The sequence below is a fragment of the Eretmochelys imbricata genome, chromosome 6 (assembly GCF_965152235.1).
Source record: "Eretmochelys imbricata isolate rEreImb1 chromosome 6, rEreImb1.hap1, whole genome shotgun sequence".
In the NCBI taxonomy this organism is placed as follows: Eukaryota; Metazoa; Chordata; order Testudines; family Cheloniidae; genus Eretmochelys; species Eretmochelys imbricata.
The window spans coordinates 117,464,583-117,489,389 of NC_135577.1; the positions used below are offsets into that span (position 1 = coordinate 117,464,583).

General features: G+C 48.6%; 2 protein-coding genes across 7 annotated transcripts in view; both read right to left on the minus strand.

Annotated features, from left to right (window-relative positions):
* The window catches only part of BRF1 (BRF1 general transcription factor IIIB subunit), a 230,619-nt gene extending 217,255 nt beyond the window's left edge, over nucleotides 1-13,364 (minus strand). For all 6 annotated transcript variants that reach the window (XR_013346443.1, XM_077819492.1, XM_077819489.1 and 3 more), the window contains exon 1: nucleotides 13,018-13,364. Coding sequence is in view for 5 of the 6 variants with exons in the window: in XM_077819492.1 (XP_077675618.1) it covers nucleotides 13,018-13,204 (187 nt within the window). In the remaining variant the exon portion in view is untranslated. The remainder of the gene's footprint in view (nucleotides 1-13,017) is intronic.
* The window catches only part of ZBTB1 (zinc finger and BTB domain containing 1), a 300,777-nt gene that overhangs the window by 169,996 nt on the left and 105,974 nt on the right, over nucleotides 1-24,807 (minus strand). The gene's annotated exons all lie outside the window — the stretch shown is intronic.

Sequence of the window (24,807 nt, forward strand, 5' to 3'; positions counted from 1 at the left end):
CTTTCAGGCTACAATTTTTGAAATTTTTTTTGCATAAAAAGTTCACAACTTTGTTAATCTATTGAAAGTCTAAATAACCTCACACTGTTTAACACTAAATCCGTTTTGTTTTGATTATATGCCACTAAATTTTTAAATAAAAAAAATCATTTTAGTCCCTGATGCTGCAGGCACTTCTGCACATTATAGTCCTACTGAAGTTAATGGAACGACTCATAGCTTCCAAGGCCAGAAGGGACCACGGGGATCATCTATGACCTCCCCTGTATAACAGACACCAAAGAAATAATTCCCCCAAATAATTCCTGTTTAAACTAGAGCACATCTTTTAGAAAAACATCCAGTTCTGATTTTAAAATTGCCAGTGATAGAGAATCAACCATGACCCTTGGCAAATGGTTCCAATTGTTAACTAACCTCACTGTTAAAAATTTACACATTTCCAGTGTGAATTTCTCTAGCTTCATCTTCCAGCCATTAGATCTTGTTATACCTCTCTCTCCAAGACTGAAGAGAGACCTTTATCAAATATTTGATCCTCATTGACTGATCAAGTTGCCCATAAACCTTCTTTTTTGTTAAGCTAAATAGATATCTCGAATCTCTCACTGTAAGGCTCTTCTCTGAATCCTCTCCATTTTATCAATATCCTTCTTGAATTGCAGGCACCAGAACTGAACGCAGTATTCCAGCAGTGGTAGTACCAGTGCCAAACACAAAGATAATATAACTTTTCTACTCCTACTCGAGATTCCCATTTATGCATCCAAGGATCACATTAGGCTCTTTGGTCACACAGTTGCACTAGGAGCTCATGTTCAGCTGATTATCTACCACAACACTCCAAATCTTTTTCAGAGTTACTTCTTCACAGGATAGAGTCCCTCATCCTATAAGTATGGTCTACATTCTTTGTTCCTAATGTACAGTATGTACATTTATATTTGGTCATATTAAAACACAGATTTTGTTTGCTTATGCCAAGCCCACAAAGCAATCCGATTGCTCTGTAGCAGTGACCTATCCTCTTCATTATGTCCTCCACCAATTTTTGGTCATCTGCAAACTTTAACAGTGATGGTTTTATGTTTTCTTCCATATCATTAATAAAATATTAAATAGAGTAGGGCCAAGAACCAATCATTCCACGACCCAACTAGAAACACCTTGTTAATTTTTATTCAATTTTTTTAATCAAAATATTGTGCGACAGTAAATCAAACAGCTTACAGAAGGTGAAATATACTTAGAATACACTTATCTTTATCAACCAAAGTTATAAACTCCCCAATCATGTGAATAAAGTTACATACTTGCAGGATAAGAGCCTTAATTTTTCAATATATTCCCCCTAAAAGCACTTGTGTAAAATTCAAATAAGATGCCCTACCACTAGTGGCCTTTTTTAAAAAAATGTATTCATAATTTAGTTCATTTTCGTTCTTTTAATGTAAAATTGCCATAGCACGAACTTTCAAATTAGCTTTTACAAATCTTCAACCTGACTTAAACGATTTTTAATCATGTTTTAAATCGCTCTACCCTGTTGACTAATATAGATGTATCACATTATCAATGTGTATTACTGATATTGCACATATTAATATGCATTAAGAACACATCTACATGACATTATATTGTGCGTGTATATATTTCTAGAAGTTACATGGCCTGAATTGGCCTATGAGTTTCTATAATCCTGTTCGCCAATGGTGAGTATCCCATAACACTTTGCGAAGCTAAAGTCAGTCAGCCTTGCCATTAGAAGATAGGAACCTTGTCAAAGGCAAAATACATTAATGTTCTGTAGCAGCAAAGGAGGTAGCTGCACAGACCAGTACCTGGAATGCTAGTACCTGAAACAAAGATAAGGTAGGTACTGAACAACTAAGGAATAGGTACAAACTAGTGGGTGGGATTATAGTGACATGTAAAGAATTTTGTAACTCTGTGTTCTAAGTGGGCGGCCTAGCAAGGTTGAAGAGCCTTGCCTGTCTTCAGCATTCTGGTTTCTTTAAAAGAAACCCCCACTTTTAGCAGAAAAACTTACAATGGATGAAGGCAACTGATAGGGAGTTTGGCTGTCGGAGGAGGCTGATTTTGCCAGCCATTGGGGTATTTTATAGGAATTGGGATATCGTCCACAGCAGCCTTTAATAGCCCCAAAACAGAAGGGGTTTTTTTGGTGGTGGGGGAGCTGTTCAGTGGCAATGTCCAGGTGGGAAGCCAACCTCTGCCTCTTCAAGCTACTGGGAAATGGAAGCATGTGGGGATTTCTACCAAGGTGCTGTTTCCTGGACAGCATATACAGACTCCATCTTTTGGATCAGTGGCTAGCAGGTTTCTGATAAAACTGAAACCTCCTCCACCCCTACACCAACCTTCTCTGGCTGACGGAATTGAAGAGGAGCATTCACCTGCTCTTCTTCCCTCCCATCCTGTGACACACAGGCCCACACATGGCTCACCACTCTGTGTCAGCAACTCTTGCCAGGTCTGACATACTCACTACACCACACACATTGGTGTCACGATATTTATTTAAACAATGACATGTAATACATCATTTGGTCATTAATGTCCACATGAAATGTTTGTAACAACTCTAAGTGAAATTAGGGATATTCTCTGACATTGTGTCCTGGTCACTGTGAACAGACAAAGGTAACAAAACAGGTTTCTTCTGTATAAAGGGAAAAGAGACTATGGCAGATGTCCTGTTCAGGAGAAAGGGCTCTGACCTGCTGCCTCCGGGTCAGCCAGTGGCTCAACCTCCAGCAGCTTAATAAGGGGAGGTATGATCCTAAAAGCATCCCAGTGCCAGACAGCAAGGGGCTCCTTGGACCAGGTAATGAGTTTCAGTTGGCCTGACCAATTCCGTGTACCCCAACTCACTATGGTTACAATCGGTATCTAAACAGTGTCATGTAACATCATAAGAAAACTAATAATTCACTAATCATTAATATTTTTGTGTGCTATGTGTACGCAATGCATACTAAAAGTTATGGATATATGCTGGAATGATGACTAAAATGTGTTTAAGCCAGGCACATCAGGGGGGTTGGTAAAAGAGTCTGCCCTAGACAAAGGAATGTGTATTTGCTTCTCTGACCTGACCAGCGCAGTTGTCAGGCAGAGAAAATGAAGGTCCACTTACATATTAGGTGAACAAACTATCAAGCTAACGAACAGGAGGTGACAGCTTCCAGCAAGGAAGAGTAACTTTTTCTGGGCTAGGAAGACAGAGGGGCTGAACCTCAACTGATAAGCAATTGAATCAACTGAATGCATACAATATTACTGTATTATAAGTTTATCGAGTGAGATATTTTATAAAAGCCTTTGACAAACTGGTGATTAATATCATAAAATGAATGTATTAATGCTATATAAGGAATTATGGATACTCATTAATATTACACTTTATGGTCTGTGTCCATACAAAGGAAGAACAGGTCTCTTCCAAACAGAAGGGAATGTCATAGCTATTTACCTGTCTTCTATGTAAATTAAGCACGGTAGAATCAAAACAATGGAAGCCTCATTTACATACAGGTGGATGGGAAGACCATAGAAGGGAAAAACAGCATGAGGTCATCCTGCCTCTTGAAACAAGGTCATAGAACTTTGAAAGATATAAGCAAAGACAGAAACCATCTTTGGCATCCATTGCTAGACAGACACAAGGGAAGGAAACTCCTGCAAGCTGAGAAAGATGGCTCCTTCAACTAAGGGGGGGACTGAAGTCTCTGGAAACTGAATATAGGTGAGAAACTTGCTCAGGCAAAGATCTTTCACCTAGGAAGACAAGGGAAACCAGCCCCTTGTGCTTCTGGGGAATGTCTTGACTGAGACAAAGTCAGCCATGACTGGAAAGAAGAAAGACTGGTAGAAATCTAACTAGAACAAAGACAGTAGCTTGTTAAGTCTCAGCCACTGGAGAGCATATTTTGTTTTGTTTTACTAGTAACTCTATCTTCTTTCCTTATACTTGATCTCACTTAATCCTATGTATATTTTGTTAATAAATTTGTTTTGTTTTTACTGTAAACCAAACTCAGTGCTGCGTTTGAACGGAAGGGTGTATTTCCCCCAGTTAAGTTAATAACCTGTAATGTGCTTCTGTCTCCTTAAGGAGCAATAAACCTTATTATTTCTCTAAGTGGTTCAGGTGAGGGCTGGACACTTCAGGGCACACAGTTTTGGGGAAATTCAGGACAGGGAGCATGTTGCTGGCTGTAATCAAGGTGGAAGACAGAATGGGGCTGCAGACAGGCTGCTGGGGTCAGAGCTGCTTAAGCAGGGCTGTCTAGCACACAGACACTCAGGGCATGACCTGCATGCGAGCAACAGCAGCAAAGCATTTTAAGGAACTCAGGATTCAACCAAGTTCTATAAAAGCTTTATAGGGGCTTGAAAAATTCACTCACTTGGAGTCAAAACAACATTGACTACAGATAATATGGGAAGTTTCAAAAGTCACCCCCCATGTGAATGCAATGACAAGAAGCTACAGAGATCACTCTACCTTTGGTTAGTTGACGAAAGACTGAAATGGCTGCCAAATGCACCTGGATGGAGTTAATCTTTAAATTACACTCAGCTAGGTAAAGAAGGTATTCAAGTAGTTTTTATGCAGGGCAAGCAATAGGGTCTTCTTGGACCCTATCGCATGACATGACAATCACGCAGAATTGTGTATCTTTCCGAAAGATGGCTTCCAGGATGTCACAAGAACATGATACACCTGCTCAGAGACACCATGTCAGGCAACCTGTCCAGGACAGGATGCTCTGGTCTCAGATCACATCTAGAACCAGAGACTCTCAGCCTGATGAGATTAACCTTGGCCGTTTGCAACAGAATGGAGAACCACAATTATGTGCTAGCAAGGAGCTATTAGGACCATCTAATCTTTCTTTCTCCAGAGCCTTGCCAGGATCTTTGCTACCAAAAGGACTGGAAGAAAAGGACATAACAGCTTCTTTTTCAAGGGAATGGAAAGGCATCCCTAGCAGTCTTTTCTCAGTACCAGGAACAGAAAACCAGTAGCTGCTTGTCAGGTGAGTGGTGAAAATACCTACCTCTAGTGTCTTCCACTGTAGGAAGAGCTAATCTGTGACTCCCTGATCACAGATCACTCATAAGAATCTATTACGGATTAATTTAGTCTGCAATCACATTCCCCTCTTCTACCAAGTCCATGGCAACTAAGAATATTGTTTTCACTATTGCTATTGGACAGACCTCATGTCCATTCCCACAGGGCTTCCCAACAGAGGAAGTATGATGTGATGCCTCCCTGCTTATTTATATAAACAGTGGCCTCTTTGTTTGAACTACCTTTCGGGAAGATTTGGTAGACCACATTACAGTATGTTGCAGATGCAAACCATCATCTGACTGCATCTCTGCATTACAGCTCAGAATGTTGGGGCACAAAGGTCTAGCCAGTCTTCCCTCTGATCACAATTGCCTCCACCACCAAGCTCTTGTTGGGAAGACTCACTCTTAGCCAGTGGCAACCTCAGTGGAAGATGTTTTTTTTTTTTCTTGATCACCTTCAAGACAAGGGCAGCTGCACGAAGGGTCTGCCACATTTCCCTCAGCTCCCCCAAAATAGGGTGCAAGAACACAGCAACTTTAGTACCCAGGACATGGACACCTTTCAATTTGACTCCACTGCATTCCTGGACTGGTTTAAATTCAAGATTGGTCGAAGCAATTGAACTGCCTCTGTAAAAAACTGGGGAAAGTAGGGTCCTTCTCTGCAGAGTCATTGCCTTGGTGCTTCTTTCTAGTAGAAAAATACTGGAGCATTAGAAAAGTCCTACAACTCACTCAAATCCAAATAACAGTTTTTACCAGCCCCATTCTCAGCATTACCACAATCAAGTGTTTGCAACGGTCTAAACAAAGGGTTCTCACAACAAAATTTTTGGTGACCTCAGAGTGTGACCCCCAACCCTTGCTGGTGGCCGTTCTGACAATTTTTTTCTAAAATACTTAATTAACTTTAGGAAAAACAAATACACATATACAGGTCCAAATCATTGCCATTTATGTTTGTCTGGAGGTTATTTCAGACTCAAAAATAATGGACAGTTGCCTCTATTCTTTACTGGACCTAAACACAATAGAAACACAAATAAGGTGCTTTGCATGTTTTGCTTTTTTGGTTGATTTTTTTTTTCCAGACTTGCTAGTTGGTAAGTCTGCTACTGTGAAAACTGATGGTTGTTAATATCACTTTTCACAGTAGAATTACTCAGCCCTGGCATGCTGGGATACAAAGTAAGCCATGGATGGGAAGGTGGGCAGGGAGGATGGGGGGCTGGGTGGAGGAGGCAGCGGGGTTTGGGGTGATGGTGAGAGATGAGCCTGGGGTCCAACTGCACAGCTGGAGGAGGCAGTGGGGTCAACGGCGATTTGCGGGGGTGAGCCCAGGGCCAGAACCTAAAGCCCTGCAGCTGGGGGATAAAGCCCACTGCCACACAGCCAGAGCCTGCCACCCACCACCCTAGAGCTGAAGCCCTAGCCCCACTGCCCCTGGGAAGGTGGAGAACTCACACTGGTTGCCTGCTCCTACAGTGTTTGTGGCTTCAAAAGTGCGTAGAGACCAGCCCCTGGCGCTGCACCCCACACCCCCAATCACCTGTGGTATGTGGCCATGGTGGCCGCATGTGAGAAACGCTGGTCTAAGCAATGGTGGAGCATAAGTACTCTGGGAAACACTGACACTGGATATGCAACAGTGCTCAGTGCCGGAGGCGTCAGTGTATCTATCACATGCATCTCTAGCCTCAACACTTGCTATCAGGCTCATACATTGATCGTGACAGTGCACCTATGCCATGAGATCTCAACAGCTGACAGGGAAAAAAGAATGCGTCAAAGCTGATGCTTCGGCAGCCTCAGAGAACCACAGTAATAAAGCCAGATTAACTATATGTCGATATCAAGAATCAGAGGATCCTTCTCCACTTTGAGCATATAAATGTAGGATGGTCAGATCCATAATTGTGTCCTTCATATGTACAGTACAGACCCATTTACGCGCGGTCGCGCCATGCCTCCCAGTGCTACCTATTTAACACGCGAGGCTCGTTAACATGCATCTTTACCACTGACGGGGGGCGGGGAAGGGGCAGCAACGTTAAAGCGCTGCCCCGGCAGCGCTTTAAGGACGGTCCTTTGCTGCGGCAGCACTTTAACATTGCTGCCCCTTCCCCCACCCTGCCCCGTCGGCAACCTAGCGGTAGGGACACCGACGTGGGAGGCAAAAAGGGCAGGGACGTTAAAGCACTGCCATGGCAGCGCTTTAAGGATGGTCCTTTGCCGCAGCAGCGCTGGACCACCGACAGGGGGGAGCAGCAACATTAAAGCGCTGCCATGGCAAAGGACCCTGAAGCACTTTAAGTTCCCTGCCCCTTTTGCCTCTGCTCGGCGGCGGGACAAAGGGAGCAGCTGCCCCGGCGATTTAAAAGGGCCCAGGGCTCCGGACTCCGCTACCACAGCAGCGGCATCCAGAGCCCTGAGCCCTTTAAATCACCACAGAAACCCCGGGCGGCGCAGACCAGGCAGCCTGGAAGGGCTGGCTGGGGGATGCTGACCCCAACCCTGCCCTTTCCACCCAAGGCCCCACCCTTCCGGGGGCCAGAGCCGCCTCTGCCCCCGTAAGTGTCCTGAATTACTTTCACCCCGGTGTAGGAATAATAATGTTTTTATTAGATTAGATATTTGAATTTATATTCTTGCAAAGCACTGTTAACAGATAGGCCTGCAGTATTTGGGACGTTGTGACTACATATGTAATCCTAGATAATTATACATGTATACACAGATATCTTAAGATATTTCAGCATGGCCCTCTTAACCCGCGGTCCGTTAACACGCGGTCGTGAGGGCTTGGTGCCCAACATCCGCACGTAAACAGGTCTGTACTGCAGTTTCATGAAATAAAGGGCTTCAAAACATGCACTTTGGGGTACTGCTAGCTCGTTCTCTCAATGTTTCCCACCTCCCCTCTTATTCATTATTTCTTTCAGATTAATACAAAAAGAAAAGGGGACATCTATCCCAAGCTCTAGCACCCTAACACAAGTTACAAGAAAACTAGCAGCCTTCTCCCCAACAGAACTCAACTACATTTGAAACACCAAATTTCCTAAACCCATGCAAATCTAATCACCACCACGACCAGCTTCCTGATGAACCAGAGCTCTCTGACTTCAAGCACCAAGTCCCTGAATGCATCATGGAGCTGGTGTGTGGCACAGCTCTCGGCTTCACTGGCCAGGTCTATACTGACACACTGGCACCAAGTCAGAGGGATCAGCATTCGTAGCTGACACATAATTTCGCTTTAAGGGTTTACCCTTGGAAGCATTCTGCACCAACCTCATGCCAGACTTAGGCCAAATCTACACTATAAACTTACACTGATATAACTACATCACTCAGGGGTGTGAAAAATCCACAGCTCGGAGCAATGCAGTTATACCAACCTAACTGCCAGTGTAGACAGCAGTGTCGATGGGAGGGCTTCTCTCGTCAACACAGCTACCACCTTTCGCAGAAGTGGACTGACTATGCCAATGGCAAGGCTTGCCTGTCTGCACAGTAGGGTCTTCACTGAAGCACTGCAGCATTTTAAGCGTAGACTTGCCCTTAAAAGGAGTAAGATTGAGATAACATTTGCAGATGTATCCAGCAGCCCTGCAGATCATGGTCAATTCCAAGGCAGACAATGTAACAAATACCACCACACAGGTGGCTGGGAACACATTACCTTGACTCAATGCTCTCTAAACTGGTTCCCCACTGAACAGAGTCTAGTTCACGTTTGCTGTGTTGATCCTGAAAGCCCTGAATGGAGTTAGAGCTAACTATCTGAGTTCATGGTCCTCTCTCTGTCTGTGGCCATGACCCATCCCACATGTGCAATACACCAGTGAAAAAAAGAAACCTGTTAATCAATAAGGCGTACAATAAATCCTTATCACCAGTGTTATCAAGAGGGAAATACCTGTGATGTGTTAAGTATGAAGACAAAGCACCTGATATGACAGGTGTGCCGAAAGTGCCCTAAATTATATTTGACAGTGCAAGGATTCAGATTCAAAATTTTAAAAATCTCATAACCGCCAGAGACAATTTTCATAAGAGGCAGACCAAGACTATGGAACTCAGTGCCAGTGAAATGGAAAATGACTACTAAGGCTACGTCTACACTAAGCACCATACAGCAGCACAGCTGTACCGCTGCAACAGTGCTGCTGTAAGGTCTCCTGTAAGAACTCTCCCGCTGGCACAATTAAACCACCCCCAACAAACGTCAGTAGCTATGCCAGCAGGAGACACTTCTGCCAACAGAGCTATCCACACCAGGGCTTTTGTTGGTGAAACTTATGTCGGTCAGGGAAGTGTTTCTTCACATCCTGACCAACAAAAGTTCTGCCGATAAAAGTTCTTGTGTAGACAAAGCCTTAGTTTGCTAAATTTGGAGCTTAAATGCAAAACCCACCTCTTCCACAATGCTTCCCCACAATAATACCCCTCACTTTCATAAGTATATAAAAAAAATTAAGGCCTAGCCTGTGTCTTGCTGGTTGGGAAGGAAGAAATAGTTGCCATGTTCAGTCATGGGAGGCCTCTGATACTACAGTGATGTAAGAACAAAGACACGGTCATCTTGACGTATGTGGCTGGGGGAAGCAAGCCATGTGCTCACTAATGTAGTACAATTTTATTCAATTCTTTATTTATTCTTTTAATCTTTTATGGTTCTGGCTCTATAGTCAGAACTCAAGTCAAAGTTACACTGACTTCCAGGAGAGTTGGGACAAGTGGGGATTGCAGCCCTGAGCCCCAATTTTCAGCTGGGGTGATGTAAATCCTTCCCATCAGATCCTGAGACCAGAATCACCAGAAAAAGGATCTAGACAGTAACCAGTTCTTCCCTGTAAGACTATCAGATCCAGACAGTCCACCACTCATCTCCCAACATGACACATGCAGTTGTTCCTACAAGGCTATTTCCAGCCATCCCAAGGAGGGAGAGCAGGAGGGCAAGAAGCAACCAGCGATAGAGCATCACAGTCTCTGAGATTTACCATTTATTTGGGGGGTAAGCAGGCAGCTTTGTCTAGTTAATGTTTTTGACATTTTGCTGACATTAGAATGAAATCATATATCTGATTTTCTTCTTTCAGGTGTCTGGAAACTGCCGTGAGACAGTTCCTTGAAAAACGTGCAAACATCAGCAATTTAAGTAATATTATGTTCTTCTACCGTGTTTCTCCTTTAGAGTTGAGACCAGCACAGCAAATGTCTCAACTACGCTTAGCCCTGAAAGAACAGGGGGTGGGAAACGTTCTCAGCAGACCTAAGACGAAGGAAAGGCCTCTACTGCTCTCAAACCTGATAAAAGGGGAAAGAAAACAGTAACATGCTGACCAATATTGTCTCACTGTTTCTTTGTAGTCCCATCTCTCTGTTTCCAACCGTCTTATACTTAGACTGTAAGTATACAAAGTAAGCCTCTTTGGGGCAGGGACTTGCTGTGTTTGTACAACGCCAAGCACACTGGAGGTCCTGGCCCATGACTGGGGTTCCTAGGTGCTATGGTAATAAAAGTAAATAATAATAAAATAGGGAGAAACCATAATAAGTTGCACCAGTTCAGCTAGAGTGGCACAAAAGATTTCATCCCAAGTGCTAGAGCCAATCATCATGGGGTCATGCTGGGAAAGTACTGCACGCAGACAGGGTGTTCCACTCAAGTTTGCAGCCAATGCCTTTCCATCTAACATAGACAGGGCCTACTTGCCTGACCTAAATCACTTTTTTAATAAAATTTAGTTATAACACCAATCCATACCAAACTATGTTATAACATGGCCAGGTGGGCCACAAACACTTTACAGTGCTTGTTAGACTTGTTTTTTATACTGTAAATGGGACATTAAGTGTGTAGAGAATGGACTGGCTAACAGTAACACAGGCACTTAGGGCTAAATCCACAAAAGGCCTTAGGCATTGAAACACTCAGTGTTGCAACACCCAATTTTTAGGTACCCTTGCCACTCAGTGGAATCCACAGCCCTAAGTTAGGTGCCTAAACTCCTTATAAAACGCATATGGGGAATTAGGCACTTAAGAATGTAATCCATCAAAACCAGCAAACTAAGCGGGTAGGCGCTAAGGCTAGCCAGTACGAAATGCCATGAATACAGGTTGGCCTAAGCCGGGCTCCTCAAAAGGTACTTAGGTGACTAAGTCCGGGCTGGAGGGAACCACTTCCCTCCACTCAGGATGCACAGTTGTGAATGCTCTCCTGGAATTAGGTGCTACTATTAGCCCATGGGTTAGGGCACTTACCTAGGATGTGGGAGGCCTAGGTTCAATTCTCCCCTCTCCCTCATGTGGAGCAGCGATATGAACCTGGCTCTTCCAGGAGACTGCCTTAACCATTGGGCTATGGGGTATTCTGGGACAGGTCTCTCAATCTCTCCTACCCAAGCTGCACCATTCTGTTTAAATATTCACTGAGACAGAATGAGAATGACTCTATGGTCCAGTGGTTAGGGCAATCTCCTGGGACAGGGGAGATCCAAGTTCAAATCCCTTCTCCACATCAGGCAGGGGGACTAAACTCTCTCTCATCCTGGGTGACTGCCCTTAACTAATGGTCTAAAAATGTAAAGGGGAGGACACACCCCTCCTTCCATTTTGTGTGGGTGTAGGAATGCTCTGAGAATGCCAATCGGACAGATGCTTAAACTGAGGGCTGTGTGCACGCTCACTTTTGGAAACTTTGGGTGCATCTTCACAGCATAGTTAGCTCAAGTTATCTGCATCATCTGACCTTCAAACGTAAGCTAACAGTTGTAGTGAAGACAAACCCCTAGGCACCTATGAAACTTTAAAAGAGGAAATGTAGGAAGCTACAGAGTTAGGTGGCAGTTGAGCTGGGGTTTTGAGAAGCTCAGTGGCACTTGAAGTCTCAGTTAGGTTCGTATGTCCTTTCGTGCATCTAGCCCAGGTATTCTCAAACTGGGGGTCGTGAGCTGTCAACCTCCATCCCAAACCCTGCTTTGCTTCCAGCATTTATAATGGTGTTAAAAATATTTAAAAGTGTTTTTAATTTATAATGGGAGGGGTGTCACACTCAGAGGCTTGCTACGTGAAAGGGGTCAGCAGTAAAAAAGTTTGAGAGCCACTGATCTAGCCCTTAGACCCCCAAATCCTGCATCTGAATCTGTACGGACGCAGGGGTCTGCCCACACGGCTCCAACTGCAGGATCGGTATCTTTGTTTGCATCACTGCTTGATAAAATATTTGAAAGTCATCCTTCAGTCATACCAACAGACGGCTGGAAAACAAAGACTGGAGAAGAGAGATATTCACTTCTCTCCATCTGCTCAAGAGTTCCCCAGCCCAAGTTTTACTCTTGAAAGTAACAGCACAAAACAGAGGAATCAATTTCTCACCCAATACAAACCAGACGCCAACGATGGCATCCGACGATTTAGACCACTGTGGGGTGGTGTCACTTGGAGAATTCAGACACAATTACTAAGTGAGCTATAGCTCACAAAATCTTATGCTCAAATAAATTGGTTTGTCTCTAAGGTGCCACAAGTCCTCCTTTTCTTTTTGCGAATACAGACTAACACGGCTGCTCCTCTGAAACCTAAATTACTGACCTGTTCACCTGTCAAAAACCTATGTCAGATGCCTGTTGTGCCAGACAACCAGCGCTCCCCTGCATGCTGTCCCGACAGCAATGTGTTGAGGCGGGGGAAGCCGTGCTGGACGACACCCCCAGGCCGGTGGGAGTGAATGGGGAGGGCTGCCCCACCACTTTACGGAAAACATTGCCCGTCCCTGCGCGGCCCCCAGCCGGGACCAGCAGAGAAACCCTGGAGCGCCCGGCCATAGAGAGACGTGGGGCGCCTCGCCTGACCCCCCCCCACACACACACACACCGCCCCCCTTCCCACGCTCACCGTCCAAGGACACGAACTGCCCCACGGCCGAGGAGCCGCCGCCGCTGTTCTCCACGAACTGCACCTCGGAGACGATGATGTTGTCCTCGAGCACCGAGCCGCAGCCCGTACACACCGCGTCCCCCCGCGCCGCGTCCACCTCGATCTCCGAGCCGCCGCACACGGCGCACACCCGCCCGCCCGGCATGGTGCCCCGCGGGAGCCGGGGCTCTGCCCGCGCGCCGCCTCTCGCGCTAGCTCGCCTCGCGCGCTGCCGCCGCAACCGTCTCCTCCACCTCCCCGGGCCGGGCGCCGCTGAGCGTCCGACCCCTCTCCGGCCGCTGCACCGGTCAGCGCACGGGGCAGGCCTCGCCCGGGCCGGCTGGGGGAGGAGCCCAACACTCCTAGAGCCCGGGCCCCACTCCTCTCGCGAGAGCTCGCCAGATACTCGCCCCCCTCCCCCCAGGTACCTCCGCCTACAGTCACCGCCCACAGCCTTCCGTCACTCTCTCCCCAAGCACCGGCTCCTCGCGCTGCACAACCGTCACCGCCCCGAGCCCCGCAACCTCCCCAATACCACCCACAACTCTTCAGCCCGTCACTGCCCAGAGCCCCCCAATCCCCACTGCCCAGAGCCCCCCACAGCTCCCCCATAGCGCTCCAGCCCGTCACAGCCCCAAGCCCCCTCAACCTCCCCAATACCACCCACAACTCTTCAGCCCGTCACTGCCCAGAGCCCCCCTACAGCTCCCCCATAGCGCTCCAGCCCATCACCACCCCGAGACCCCTCAACCTCCCCAATACCACCCACAACTCTTCAGCCCGTCACTGCCCAGAGCCCCCCAATCGCCACTGCCCAGAGCCCCCCACAGCTTCCCCATAGCGCTCCAGCCCGTCACCGCCCCGAGCCCCCTCAACCTCCCCAATACCACCCACAACTCCTCAGCCCCTCACTGCCCAGAGCCCCCTCACCCCCCACTGCCCAGAGCCCCCCACAGCTCCCCCATAGGGCTCCAGCCCGTCACCGCTCCAAGCCCCCTCAACCTCCCCAATACCACCCACAACTCCTCAGCCCGTCACTGCCCAGAGCCCCCCAATCGCCACTGCCCAGAGCCCCCCACAGCTTCCCCATAGCGCTCCAGCCCGTCACCGCCCCGAGCCCCCTCAACCTCCCCAATACCACCCACAACTCCTCAGCCCGTCACTGCCCAGAGCCCCCTCACCCCCCACTGCCCAGAGCCCTCCTACAGCTCCCCCATAGCGCTCCAGCCCGTCACCGCCCCAAGCCCCCCAACGTCCCCAATACCACCCACAACTCCTCAGCCCATCACTTCCCAGAGCCCCCCCCACACCCCACTGCCCAGAGCCCCCCACAGCTCCCCCATAGCGCTCCAGCCCGTCACCGCCCCGAGCCCCCTCAACCTCCCCAATACCACCCACAACTCCTCAGCCCGTCACTGCCCAGAGCACCCCCACACCCCACTGCCCAGAGCCCCCCACAGCTCCCCCATAGCGCTCCAGCCCGTCACCGCCCCGAGCCCCGCAACCTCCCCAATACCACCCACAACTCCTCAGCCCGTCACTGCCCAGAGCATCCCCATACCCCACTGCCCAGAGCCCTCCTACAGCTCCCCCATAGCGCTCCAGCCCGTCACCGCCCCGAGCCCCCCAACCTCCCCAATACCACCCACAACTCTTCAGCCCGTCACCTCCCAGAGCCCCCCCAACTCCCCACTGCCCAGAGCCCCACTACAGCTCCCCCATAGCGCTCCAGCCCGTCACCGCCCCGAGCCCCCCAACCTCCCCAATACCACCCACAACTCTTCAGCCCGTCACCTCCCAGAGCCCCCCCAACTCCCCACTGCCCAGAGCCCCACTACAGCTCCCCCATAGCGCTCCAGCCCATCACCGCCCCGAGCCCCCCAACCTCCCCAATACCACCCACAACTCTTCAGCCCATCACCTCCCAGAGCCCCTCCTACCCCCCCTGCCCAGAGCCCCCCCACAGCTCCCCCATAGGGCTCCAGCCCGTCACCGCTCCAAGCCCCCTCAACCTCCCCAATACCACCCACAACTCCTCAGCCCGTCACTGCCCAGAGCATCCCCATACCCCACTGCCCAGAGCCCTCCTACAGCTCCCCCATAGCGCTCCAGCCCGTCACCGCCCCGAGCCCCCCAACCTCCCCAATACCACCCACAACTCTTCAGCCCGTCACCTCCCAGAGCCCCCCCAACTCCCCACTGCCCAGAGCCCCACTACAGCTCCCCCATAGCGCTCCAGCCCGTCACCGCCCCGAGCCCCCCAACCTCCCCAATACCACCCACAACTCTTCAGCCCATCACCTCCCAGAGCCCCTCCTACCCCCCCCGCCCAGAGCCCCCCCACAGCTCCCCCATAGGGCTCCAGCCCGTCACCGCTCCAAGCCCCCTCAACCTCCCCAATACCACCCACAACTCCTCAGCCCATCACCTCCCAGAGCCCCCCCAACCCCCCACTGCCCAGAGCCCTCCTACAGCTCCCCCATAGGGTTCCAGCCCGTCACCGCCCCGATGCCCCCAACCTCCCCAATACCACAACCAACTCTTCAGCCTATCACTGCCCAGAGCCCCCCACTGCCCACAGCCCCCCTACAGCTCCCCCATAGCGCTCCAGCCCGTCACCGCCCCGAGCACCCCAACCTCCCCAATACCACCCACAACTCTTCAGCCCATCACTGCCCAGAGCCCTGCTACAGCTCACTGCCCAGAGCCCCCCACAGCTCCCCCTTTTGCTCCAGCCTGTCTCCGCTCCAAGCCCCCAACCTCCCTAATGCCTCCCACAACTCTTCAGCCCGTCACCGCCCAGAACCCCTCCACACCCCACTGCCCAGAGCCCTCCTACAGCTCCCCCATAGTGCTCCAGCCTGTCACCGCCCCGAGCCCCCCAACCTCCCCAATCCACCCACAACTCTTCAGCCCGTCATTGCCCAGAGCCCCTCCACACCCCACTGCCCAGAGCCCCCCTACAGCTCCCCCATAGTGCTCCAGCCCATCCCCACCCCGAGCCCTCCAACCTCCCCAATACCACCCACAACTCCTCAGCCCGTCATCGCCCATAGCCCCCCACACCCCACTGCCCAGAGCCCCCCTACAGCTCCCCCATAGGGCTCCAGCCCGTCACTGCCCCAAGCCCCCTCAACCTCCCCAATACCACCCACAACTCCTCAGCCCGTCATCGCCCATAGCCCCCCACACCCCACTGCCCAGAGCCCCCCTACAGCTCCCCCATAGCGCTCCAGCCCGTCACCGCTCCCAGCCCCCCAACCTCTCCAATACCACCCAGAACTCTTCAGCCTGTCACTGCCCAGAGCCCCCCTACAGCTCCCCCATAGCGCTCCAGCCCATCACCGCCCCGAGCCCCCCAACCTTCCCAATACCACCCACAACTCTTTAGCCCGTCACTGCCCAGAGCCCCACCACCCCACTGCCCAGAGCCCCCCTACAGCTCCCCCACAGTGCTTCAGCCTGTCACCGCCCAGAGCCCCCCAACCTCCTGCACCCCCCCATAACTCTCCAGCCCATCACCGCCCAGAGTTCCTCCACCACCACCCCTGAGATCCCCCAAACCTCACCAACCACCAGTCAGACTGCCCATAGGCCCCCTCACCATCATCCCCACACACACACCCCTCCAGCCCCTTCTGGTACCCACAGCAGACCAAAGCTGCCATTTTCAGTGTCTCATCTTCACCTACAGCTCCTACACCTCCCCACAGTCCACCCCCTCAATTACCTCCCACCACAGCCACTCTTCCCCTCCACCACTGCCCATAACCCACCACTGCCCATAACCCACCCCCAATCACCACCTCACTGCCCCCCTTCCTTCCAGTTTCACCTAAGTATCCACTCACAACCACCCCAAATGGCCCTCAGACCCCCTCTGTCTCCTTCCTATAGCCCCTTCCAGACACACCACTATACCCTCTATAGCCCCCAGGAGTCTCTGTAGTTTGGCATGCTGCTGCCCCACACTCTTCACATTTGGATCCATAGTGCATCTGTCATTGCATCATTTGCTTCCTAGCACTAGCTACACACAGGCAGTGGGACTAGAACCCAGAACCCATGACTCCTGAAAGCACCAGTTTCTAGCACTTGCTCTACTACCTCTGGTATTTAAACTTAAATCCTCTCTCTGTGCCACTGACTAACAGGTCCCAATAATTTTATCAGGTTTGAGTTACATATACACCATTAGGTACTAATTATCTCGTACTTGGTATTTATAATGTAGTGTTTTACATTTTCCAAGTGTAGTACAAATAATTTATCCTCAACACCCCTACCAGGTGTCCCTAAGAGCATAGCATGAATGTAAAATAATTTGCCATCTAGCTGTTACTAATCATATGAACTATTTAACGTATTAATAGGAACATTTTCTGTAGTCACTAAAATTCTCATAGCCTACTAAGTATATGCACACATACCCTTCTTAGCACACTTTTATCATGTGGGTTCCCTTTGTTACAGCCAGAGATATGTTTCAGAGTAACAGCCGTGTTAGTCTGTATTTGCAAAAAGAAAAGGAGTACTTGTGGCACCTTAGAGACTAACCAATTTATTTGAGCATAAGCTTTCCTGAGCTACAGCTTATTATACACATTGTAAGGAGAGTCATCACTTTAGATAAGCTATTACCAACAGGAGAGTGGGTTTCTGTGTGTGTTTTGGGGGGGGGAAACCTGGATTTGTGCTGGAAATGGCCCACCTTGATTATCATACACATTGTAAGGAGAGTGATCACTTTAGATAAGCTATTACCAACAGGAGAGTGGGGTGGGGGGAGAGAAAACCTTCTGTAGTGATAATCACCCATTTTTTCATGGTTTGTGTGTATAAAAACGTCTTCTGTACTTTCCACAGTATGCATCCGATGAAGTGAGCTGTAGCTCACAAAAGCTTATGCTCAAATTAATTGGTTAGTTGCTAAGGTGCCACAACTACTCCTTTTCTTTTTCCAGAGATATGTGTAGTTCTCCAAGGGTTACAGGGATTTTAAAAAATATTCACTATCTATAGTCAATTACACAAATTACTACAGAAAAATATGGACATGTTGATTGATAAAGTGGCACATTTTAAGGGCTAGTCCTTAGGATCTTAATATAGTATGTAGCATTTATATAGTGCTTTACATATATTAACTAGTTAATCTTCACAATACCTCTGTGAGATAGATAGGAATTATTATCTCTTTTACAGAAGTGGAAAATGAGAGATGAAGGTTAAGAGACTTATCCAAGGTCATGGATGGAGGCACTACCAGAGATAAAATTAGACCATGGGTGTTTTTGGTCCTGCTCCTGACCATCAAACCTCACAGAATTATAAGAGCCAATTAAATTATCTTGCTATTTGTATTGATCATGCACAAGAACTAACAGAATAAATAATATTAAACTAAATATAGTACCTAGCACTCATGAGATATTTTCCAATGTATGGCAGTCCATTTACTGAACTCTGGGGAGCCTAAACATTTAAGGTGACAAAGTAAAAGCAATGTAAAGTGCTCCAAATGGGCTCTAAAATAATTCATTCTTACTGCATCACTTTATCATACCTCTGTGTCTATTTCCAAATTGCCCTTCGATCTTTGATTGTCTATTTTTTGTTCCAGTGAAGTAGTCAAAAAATTGCCAATATACTGAGTTCATACTTTTACCAAATAGGTGCCAGCATTCAGCTCCTGACCAGTCTGATTAATAAGAGTCAGTGTGGTATGAAGGAATGTGCACATGGTAAGAAATTCAGGAAATCCTGAGATCTAGTTCAGTCTTGGCCACTGATTGTCTGTTTGGGTGCTTGGGACCCAAATTTTCAAAAGTGGCTGCAGATTTTGGATGTCTCCATTTTAGAATGATCAACTTTAGACACCCTGCTCTTGATTTTTAGAAGTGCTGGGCAACCACAACTCCAACTTAAGTCAATAGGAGCTGCCTGTTCACACCTCTGCAAAATCAGGATCCAGGTGTCTCAAGTTATGGGCTACGAAAGAGAAATGATGGTCTTATGGTTAAGGCACTAGAGTGGGATTCCGAAGATTGGGGTTTGAGTCCTAGTTCTGCCACAGGTGTGCTATCTAACTTTAAGCAGGTCATTTAATGTTTCTGTGCCTCAGTTTCCCATTTGTAAAACTGGAATGATAATGCTTCTTTTCTCTCATGTTTTGCCTTGCCATTTCAGATTGTAAACTCTATGGAGTAGCAAGTATCTCTAACTATGTATATCTGTATAGCAGCTAGTACAATGGGGGTCTGATCTCAGGAGGCTCTAGATGCCACCATAGTACAAACAATAAATAATAAAAGTTAAATACTCCAAATTACTGGAATATTTTGAAATGTGGACTATAAATGTTGTACTACATTTCAGTGTATAGAGCAGTATGAACAAGTCATCTATATGAAATTTTTAAAAAGCTAGTGCTTTTAATGTAGCCTGTTGTAAAACTAGGCAAATATCTAGCTGAGCTGATGTACCCCTGGGAGGACCTCTGTGTGCCCCCCGGGGTTCACATACCCCTGATTGAAAACCACTGATTTAGATAATGGCATAGAGAGTACATTTACCAAGGTTGGGGATTATACCAGCTGTGAGGGGTTGGATGTGCTTTGGAGGATAAGATTAAAATTCAAAATGGTCTGGACAAACTGGAGTAATGGTCTGAAGTAAATAGGATGAAATTCAATAAGGACAAATGCAAAGTACACCATTTAGGAAGGAAAAATCAGTTGCACACATACAAAATGGGAAATGACTGTCTGGGAAGGAGTACTGCGGAAAGGGATCTGGGGGTCATAGTAGATCTCAAGCTAAATGTGAATCAACAGTGTAACACTGTTGCAAAAAAACCGAACATCATTCTGGGATGTATTAGCACAGTGTTCTTCATTGCAAGGCCAGCGAGCCAATGGCCGCTCCGATCGACCCTAAGTGCAGCTCGCTAAGTTCCTTCTAAGCTGTGTGGCTGTGTAGCAGGCTATAAATAGCTGCACAGCAGCTCTAAAGGGCCACACAGCAGGGATCTGGAGAGGAGCAGAGGAGGAACTGGGGAGGGGAGCAAATTGGAGTTTGCAGGGCTGCTATGGGCCTGTTCCCCAGCCCTGGAGCTCCCTGCTGCCAGAGGGGAGAGAGGGGCCCCTTTCCTCAGAGTGCCGTGCTGCTGCTGGCAGGGAGAGAGAAGCCCCTTCCCCAGAGCTAGCTGCTTCCAGCAGGGAGAGGGCTGGGGGGAGTCATAGAATCATAGAATATCAGGGTTGGAAAGGACCTCAGGAGGTCATCTAGTCCAACCCCCTGCTCAAAGCAGGACCAATCCCCAACTAAATCATCCCAGCCAGGGCTTTGTCAAGCCTGACCTTAAAAATATCTAAGGAAGGGGATTCCACCACCACCCTAGGTAATGCATTCCAGTGTTTCACCACCCTCCTAGTGAAAAAGTTTTTCCTAATATCCAACCTAAACCTCCCCCACTGCAACTTGAGACCATTACTCCTTGTCCTGTCATCTGCTATCACTGAGAATATTCTAGATCCATCCTCTTTGGATCCACCTTTCAGGTAGTTAAAAGCAGCTATCAAATCCCCCCTCATTCTTCTCTTCCATAGACTAAACAATCCCAGTTCCCTCAGCCTCTCCTCATAAGTCATGTGTTCCAGTCCCCTAATCATTTTTGTTGCCCTTCGCTGGACTCTCTCCAATTTATCCACATCGTTCTTGTAGTGTGGGGCCCAAAACTGGACACAGTACTCCAGATGAGGCCTCACCAATGTCGAATAGAGGGGAACGATCACGTCCCTCGATCTGCTGGCAATGCCCCTACTTATACACCCCAAAATGCCATTGGCCTTCTTGGCAACAAGGGCACACTGTTGACTCATATCCAGCTTCTCCGTCCACTGTAACCCCTAGGTCCTTCTCTGCAGAACTGCTGCCTAGCCATTCGGTCCCTAGTCTGTAGCGGTGCATTGGATTCTTCCGTCCTAAGTGCAGAACTCTGCACTTGTCCTTGTTGAACCTCATCAGATTTCTTTTGGCCCAATCCTCCAATTTGTCTAGGGCCCTCTGTATCCTATCCCTGCCCTCCAGCGTATCTACCACTCCTCCCAGTTTAGTGCCATTCGCAGACTTGCTGAGGGTGCAATCCACACCATCCTCCAGATCATTAATGAAGATAATGAACAAAACCAGCCCTAGGACCGACCCTTGGGGCACTCCGCTAGATACCGGCTACCAGCTAGACATGGAGCCATTGATCACTACCCGTTGAGCCTAACAATCTAGCCAACTTTCTACCCACCTTGTAGTGCATCCATCCAGCCCATACTTCTTTAACTTGCTGACAAGAATACTATGGGAGACCGTGTCAAAAGCTTTGCTAAAGTCGAGGAATAACATGTCCACTGCTTTCCCTTCATCCACAGAGCCAGTTATCTCATCATAGAAGGCAATTAGATTAGTCAGGCATGACTTTCCCTTGGTGAATCCATGCTGACTGTTCCTCTCATCTAAGTGCTTCAGAATTGATTCCTTGAGGACACGCTCCATGATTTTTCCGGGGACTGAGGTGAGGCTGACTGGCCTGTAGTTCCCAGGATCATCCTTCTTCCCTTTTTTAAAGATGGGCACTACATTAGCCTTTTTCCAATCTTCCGGGACTTCCCCCGATCGCCATGAGCTTTCAAAGATAATGGCCAATGGCTCTGCAATCACATCCGCCAATTCCTTTAGCACTCTCGGATGCAACACATCCGGCCCCATGGACTTGTGCATGTCCAGTTTTTCTAAATAGTCCCGAACCACTTCTTCCTTCACAGAGGGCTGGCCACCTCCTCCCCATGCTGTGCTGCCCAGTGCAGTAGTCTGGGAGCTGACCTTGCTCGTGAAGACAGAGGCAAAAAAAGCATTGAGTACATTAGCTTTTTCCACATCCTCTGTCACTAGGTTGCCTCCCACATTTAGTAAGGGGCCCACACTTTCCTTGGTTTTCTTCTTATTGCCAACATACCTGAAGAAACCCTTCTTGTTACTCTTAACATCCCTTGCTAGCTGCAACTCCAGGTGTGATTTAGCCTTCCTGATTCCATTCCTACATGCCCGAGCAATATTTATATACTCATCCCTGGTCATTTGTCCAATCTTCCACTTCTTGTAAGCCTCTTTTTTTGTGTTTAAGATCAGCAAGGATTTCACTGTTAAGCCAAGCTGGTCGCCTGCCATATTTACTATTCTTTCGACACATCGGGATGGTTTGTCCCTGTAACCTCAATAAGGATTCTTTCAAATACAGCCAGCTCTCCTGGACTCCTTTCCCCCTCATGTTATTCTCCCAGGGGATCTTGCCCATCAGTTCCCTGAGGGAGTCAAAGTCTGCTTTTCTGAAGTCCAGGGTCTGTATTCTCTGCTTTCCTTTCTTCCTTGTGTCAGGATCCTGCACTCGACCATCTCATGGTCACTGCCTCCCAGGTTCCCATCCACTTTTGCTTCCCCTACTAATTCTTCCCGGTTTGTGAGCAGCAGGTCAAGAAGAGCTCCACCCCTAGCTGGTTCCTCCAGCACTTGCACCAGGAAATTGTCCCCTACAGTTTCCAAAAACTTCCTGGATTGTCTGTGCACCGCCGTATTGCTCTCCCAGCAGATATCAGGATGATTGAAGTTGCTCATGAGAACCAGGGCGTGCGATCTAGTAGCTTCTGCTACTTGCCGGAAGAAAGCCTCATCCACCTCATCCCCCTGGTCCGGTGGTCTATAGCAGACTCCCACCACGACATCACCCTTGTTGCTCAGGCTTCTAAACTTAATCCAGAGATTCTCAGGTTTTTCTGCAGTTTCATACTTGAGCTCTGAGCAGTCATACTGCTCCCTTACATACAGTGCAACTCCCCCACCTTTTCTGGGCTCCCTGTCCTTCCTGAACAGTTTATCCCATCCATGACAGTACTCCAGTCATGCGAGTTATCCCTCCAAGTCTCCGTTATTTCAATCACATCATAATTCCCTGACTTTGCCAGGACCTCCAGTTCTCCCTGCTTGTTTCCCAGGCTTTGTGCATTTGTATATAGGCACTTGAGATAACCCGCTGATCACCCCTTGTTCTCAGTATGAGGCAGGAGCCCTCCCCTCTCACACGCTCCTGCTCGTGCTTCCTCCCGGTATCCCTCTTCCCCACTTACCTCAGGGCTTTGGTCTCCTTCCCCCGGTGAACCTAGTTTAAAGCCCTCCTCACTAGGTTAGCCAGCCTGCTCGCGAAGATGCTCTTCCCTCTCTTCGTTAAGTGGAGCCCATTTCTGCCTAGCACTCCTCCTTCTTGGAACACCATCCCATGGTCAAAGAATCCAAAGCCTTCTCTCCGACACCACCTGCGTAGCCATTCATTGACTTCCACGATTCGACGATCCCTACCCTGGCCTTTTCCTTCCACAGGGAGGATGGACGAGAAGACCACTTGCGCCTCATACTCCTTTATCCTCCTTCCCAGAGCCACGTAGTCTGCAGTGATCCGCTCAAGGTCATTCTTGGCAGTATCATTTGTGCCCACGTGGAAAAGCAGGAAGGGGTAGCGGTCCGAGGGCTTGATGAGTCTCGGCAGACTCTCCGTCACATCGCAAATCTTAGCCCCTGGCAAGCAGCAGACTTCTCTGTTTTCCCGGTCAGGGCGGCAGATAGATGACTCAGTCCACCTGAGGAGAGAGTCCCCGACCACCACCACCCGCCTCCTTCTCTTGGGAGTGGTGGTCATGGAACCCCCAACCTTAAGACAGTGCATCTCATGCCTTTCAACTGGTGGAGTCTCCTTCTGCTCCCTTCCCCCAGACGTATAATCTGGGCCACTCCCCACAATGGTACCTGTGGAGAGAACATGAAAATGGTTACTTACCTGTGTCCGCGTTGCTGGTACATGGACGTTCCCCCTTCTTCTTCTGGAGGTCACATGTTGCCAGATTTCTTCACCGTCCTCCTGTCCGCGCTGCGCAGCCTGCTCTGAATCTTCAGAACCTTGTGCCTGTAGAAGCATATCCTGACGTCTGTCCAGGAAATCTTCAGTTTCTCTTATGCAATGCAGGGTCAATACCTGTTGCTCCAGACCTTGAACCTTCTCTTCCAATGTGGAGACCAGCTTGCACTTTGTACAGACAAAGTCGCTTCTGTCCCCTGGAAGAAAGACAAACATGGCACATCCAGTGCAGGTCACAACAGCTGAACACTCCCCATCCATATTACCTTCCTACTATGAGCTTCCTCAGGAGATGCAGTAATTACTCAGAGAAGTCGTTAGGGTGTAAGCCTCAGTGGGCTCACTCCAGGCGAACTCCCAGGCAAACTCCTGCTGTTTGCTGCTCTGCTGCCCCCTGCTGCTCAGTTGGTTCGCGGGGCACCGGCTTTTTTTAAACAGCCAGGCTCACCTGTAACAAAGACTCCCAACTCCCGCCCTTTTCAGCCAACCAATCAAGCACTCACTCAAACTTTCAAGCTGCCCTCACTACAAACACTCTGATCCTCTCACCAAACACACACTCAGATACCCAGATACTCACCAGCACAGATCCCAGGCAAACTCCTGCTGTTTGCTGCTCTGCTGTCCCCCACCTCTCTAGGTAACGCATTCCAGTGTTTCACCACCCTCCTAGTGAAAAAGTTTTTCCTAATATCCAACCTAAACCTCCCCCACTGCAACTTGAGACCATTACTCCTTGTCCTGTCATCAGTTACCACTGAGAACAGTCTAGATCCATCCTCTTTGGAACCCCCTTTCAGGTAGTTGAAAGC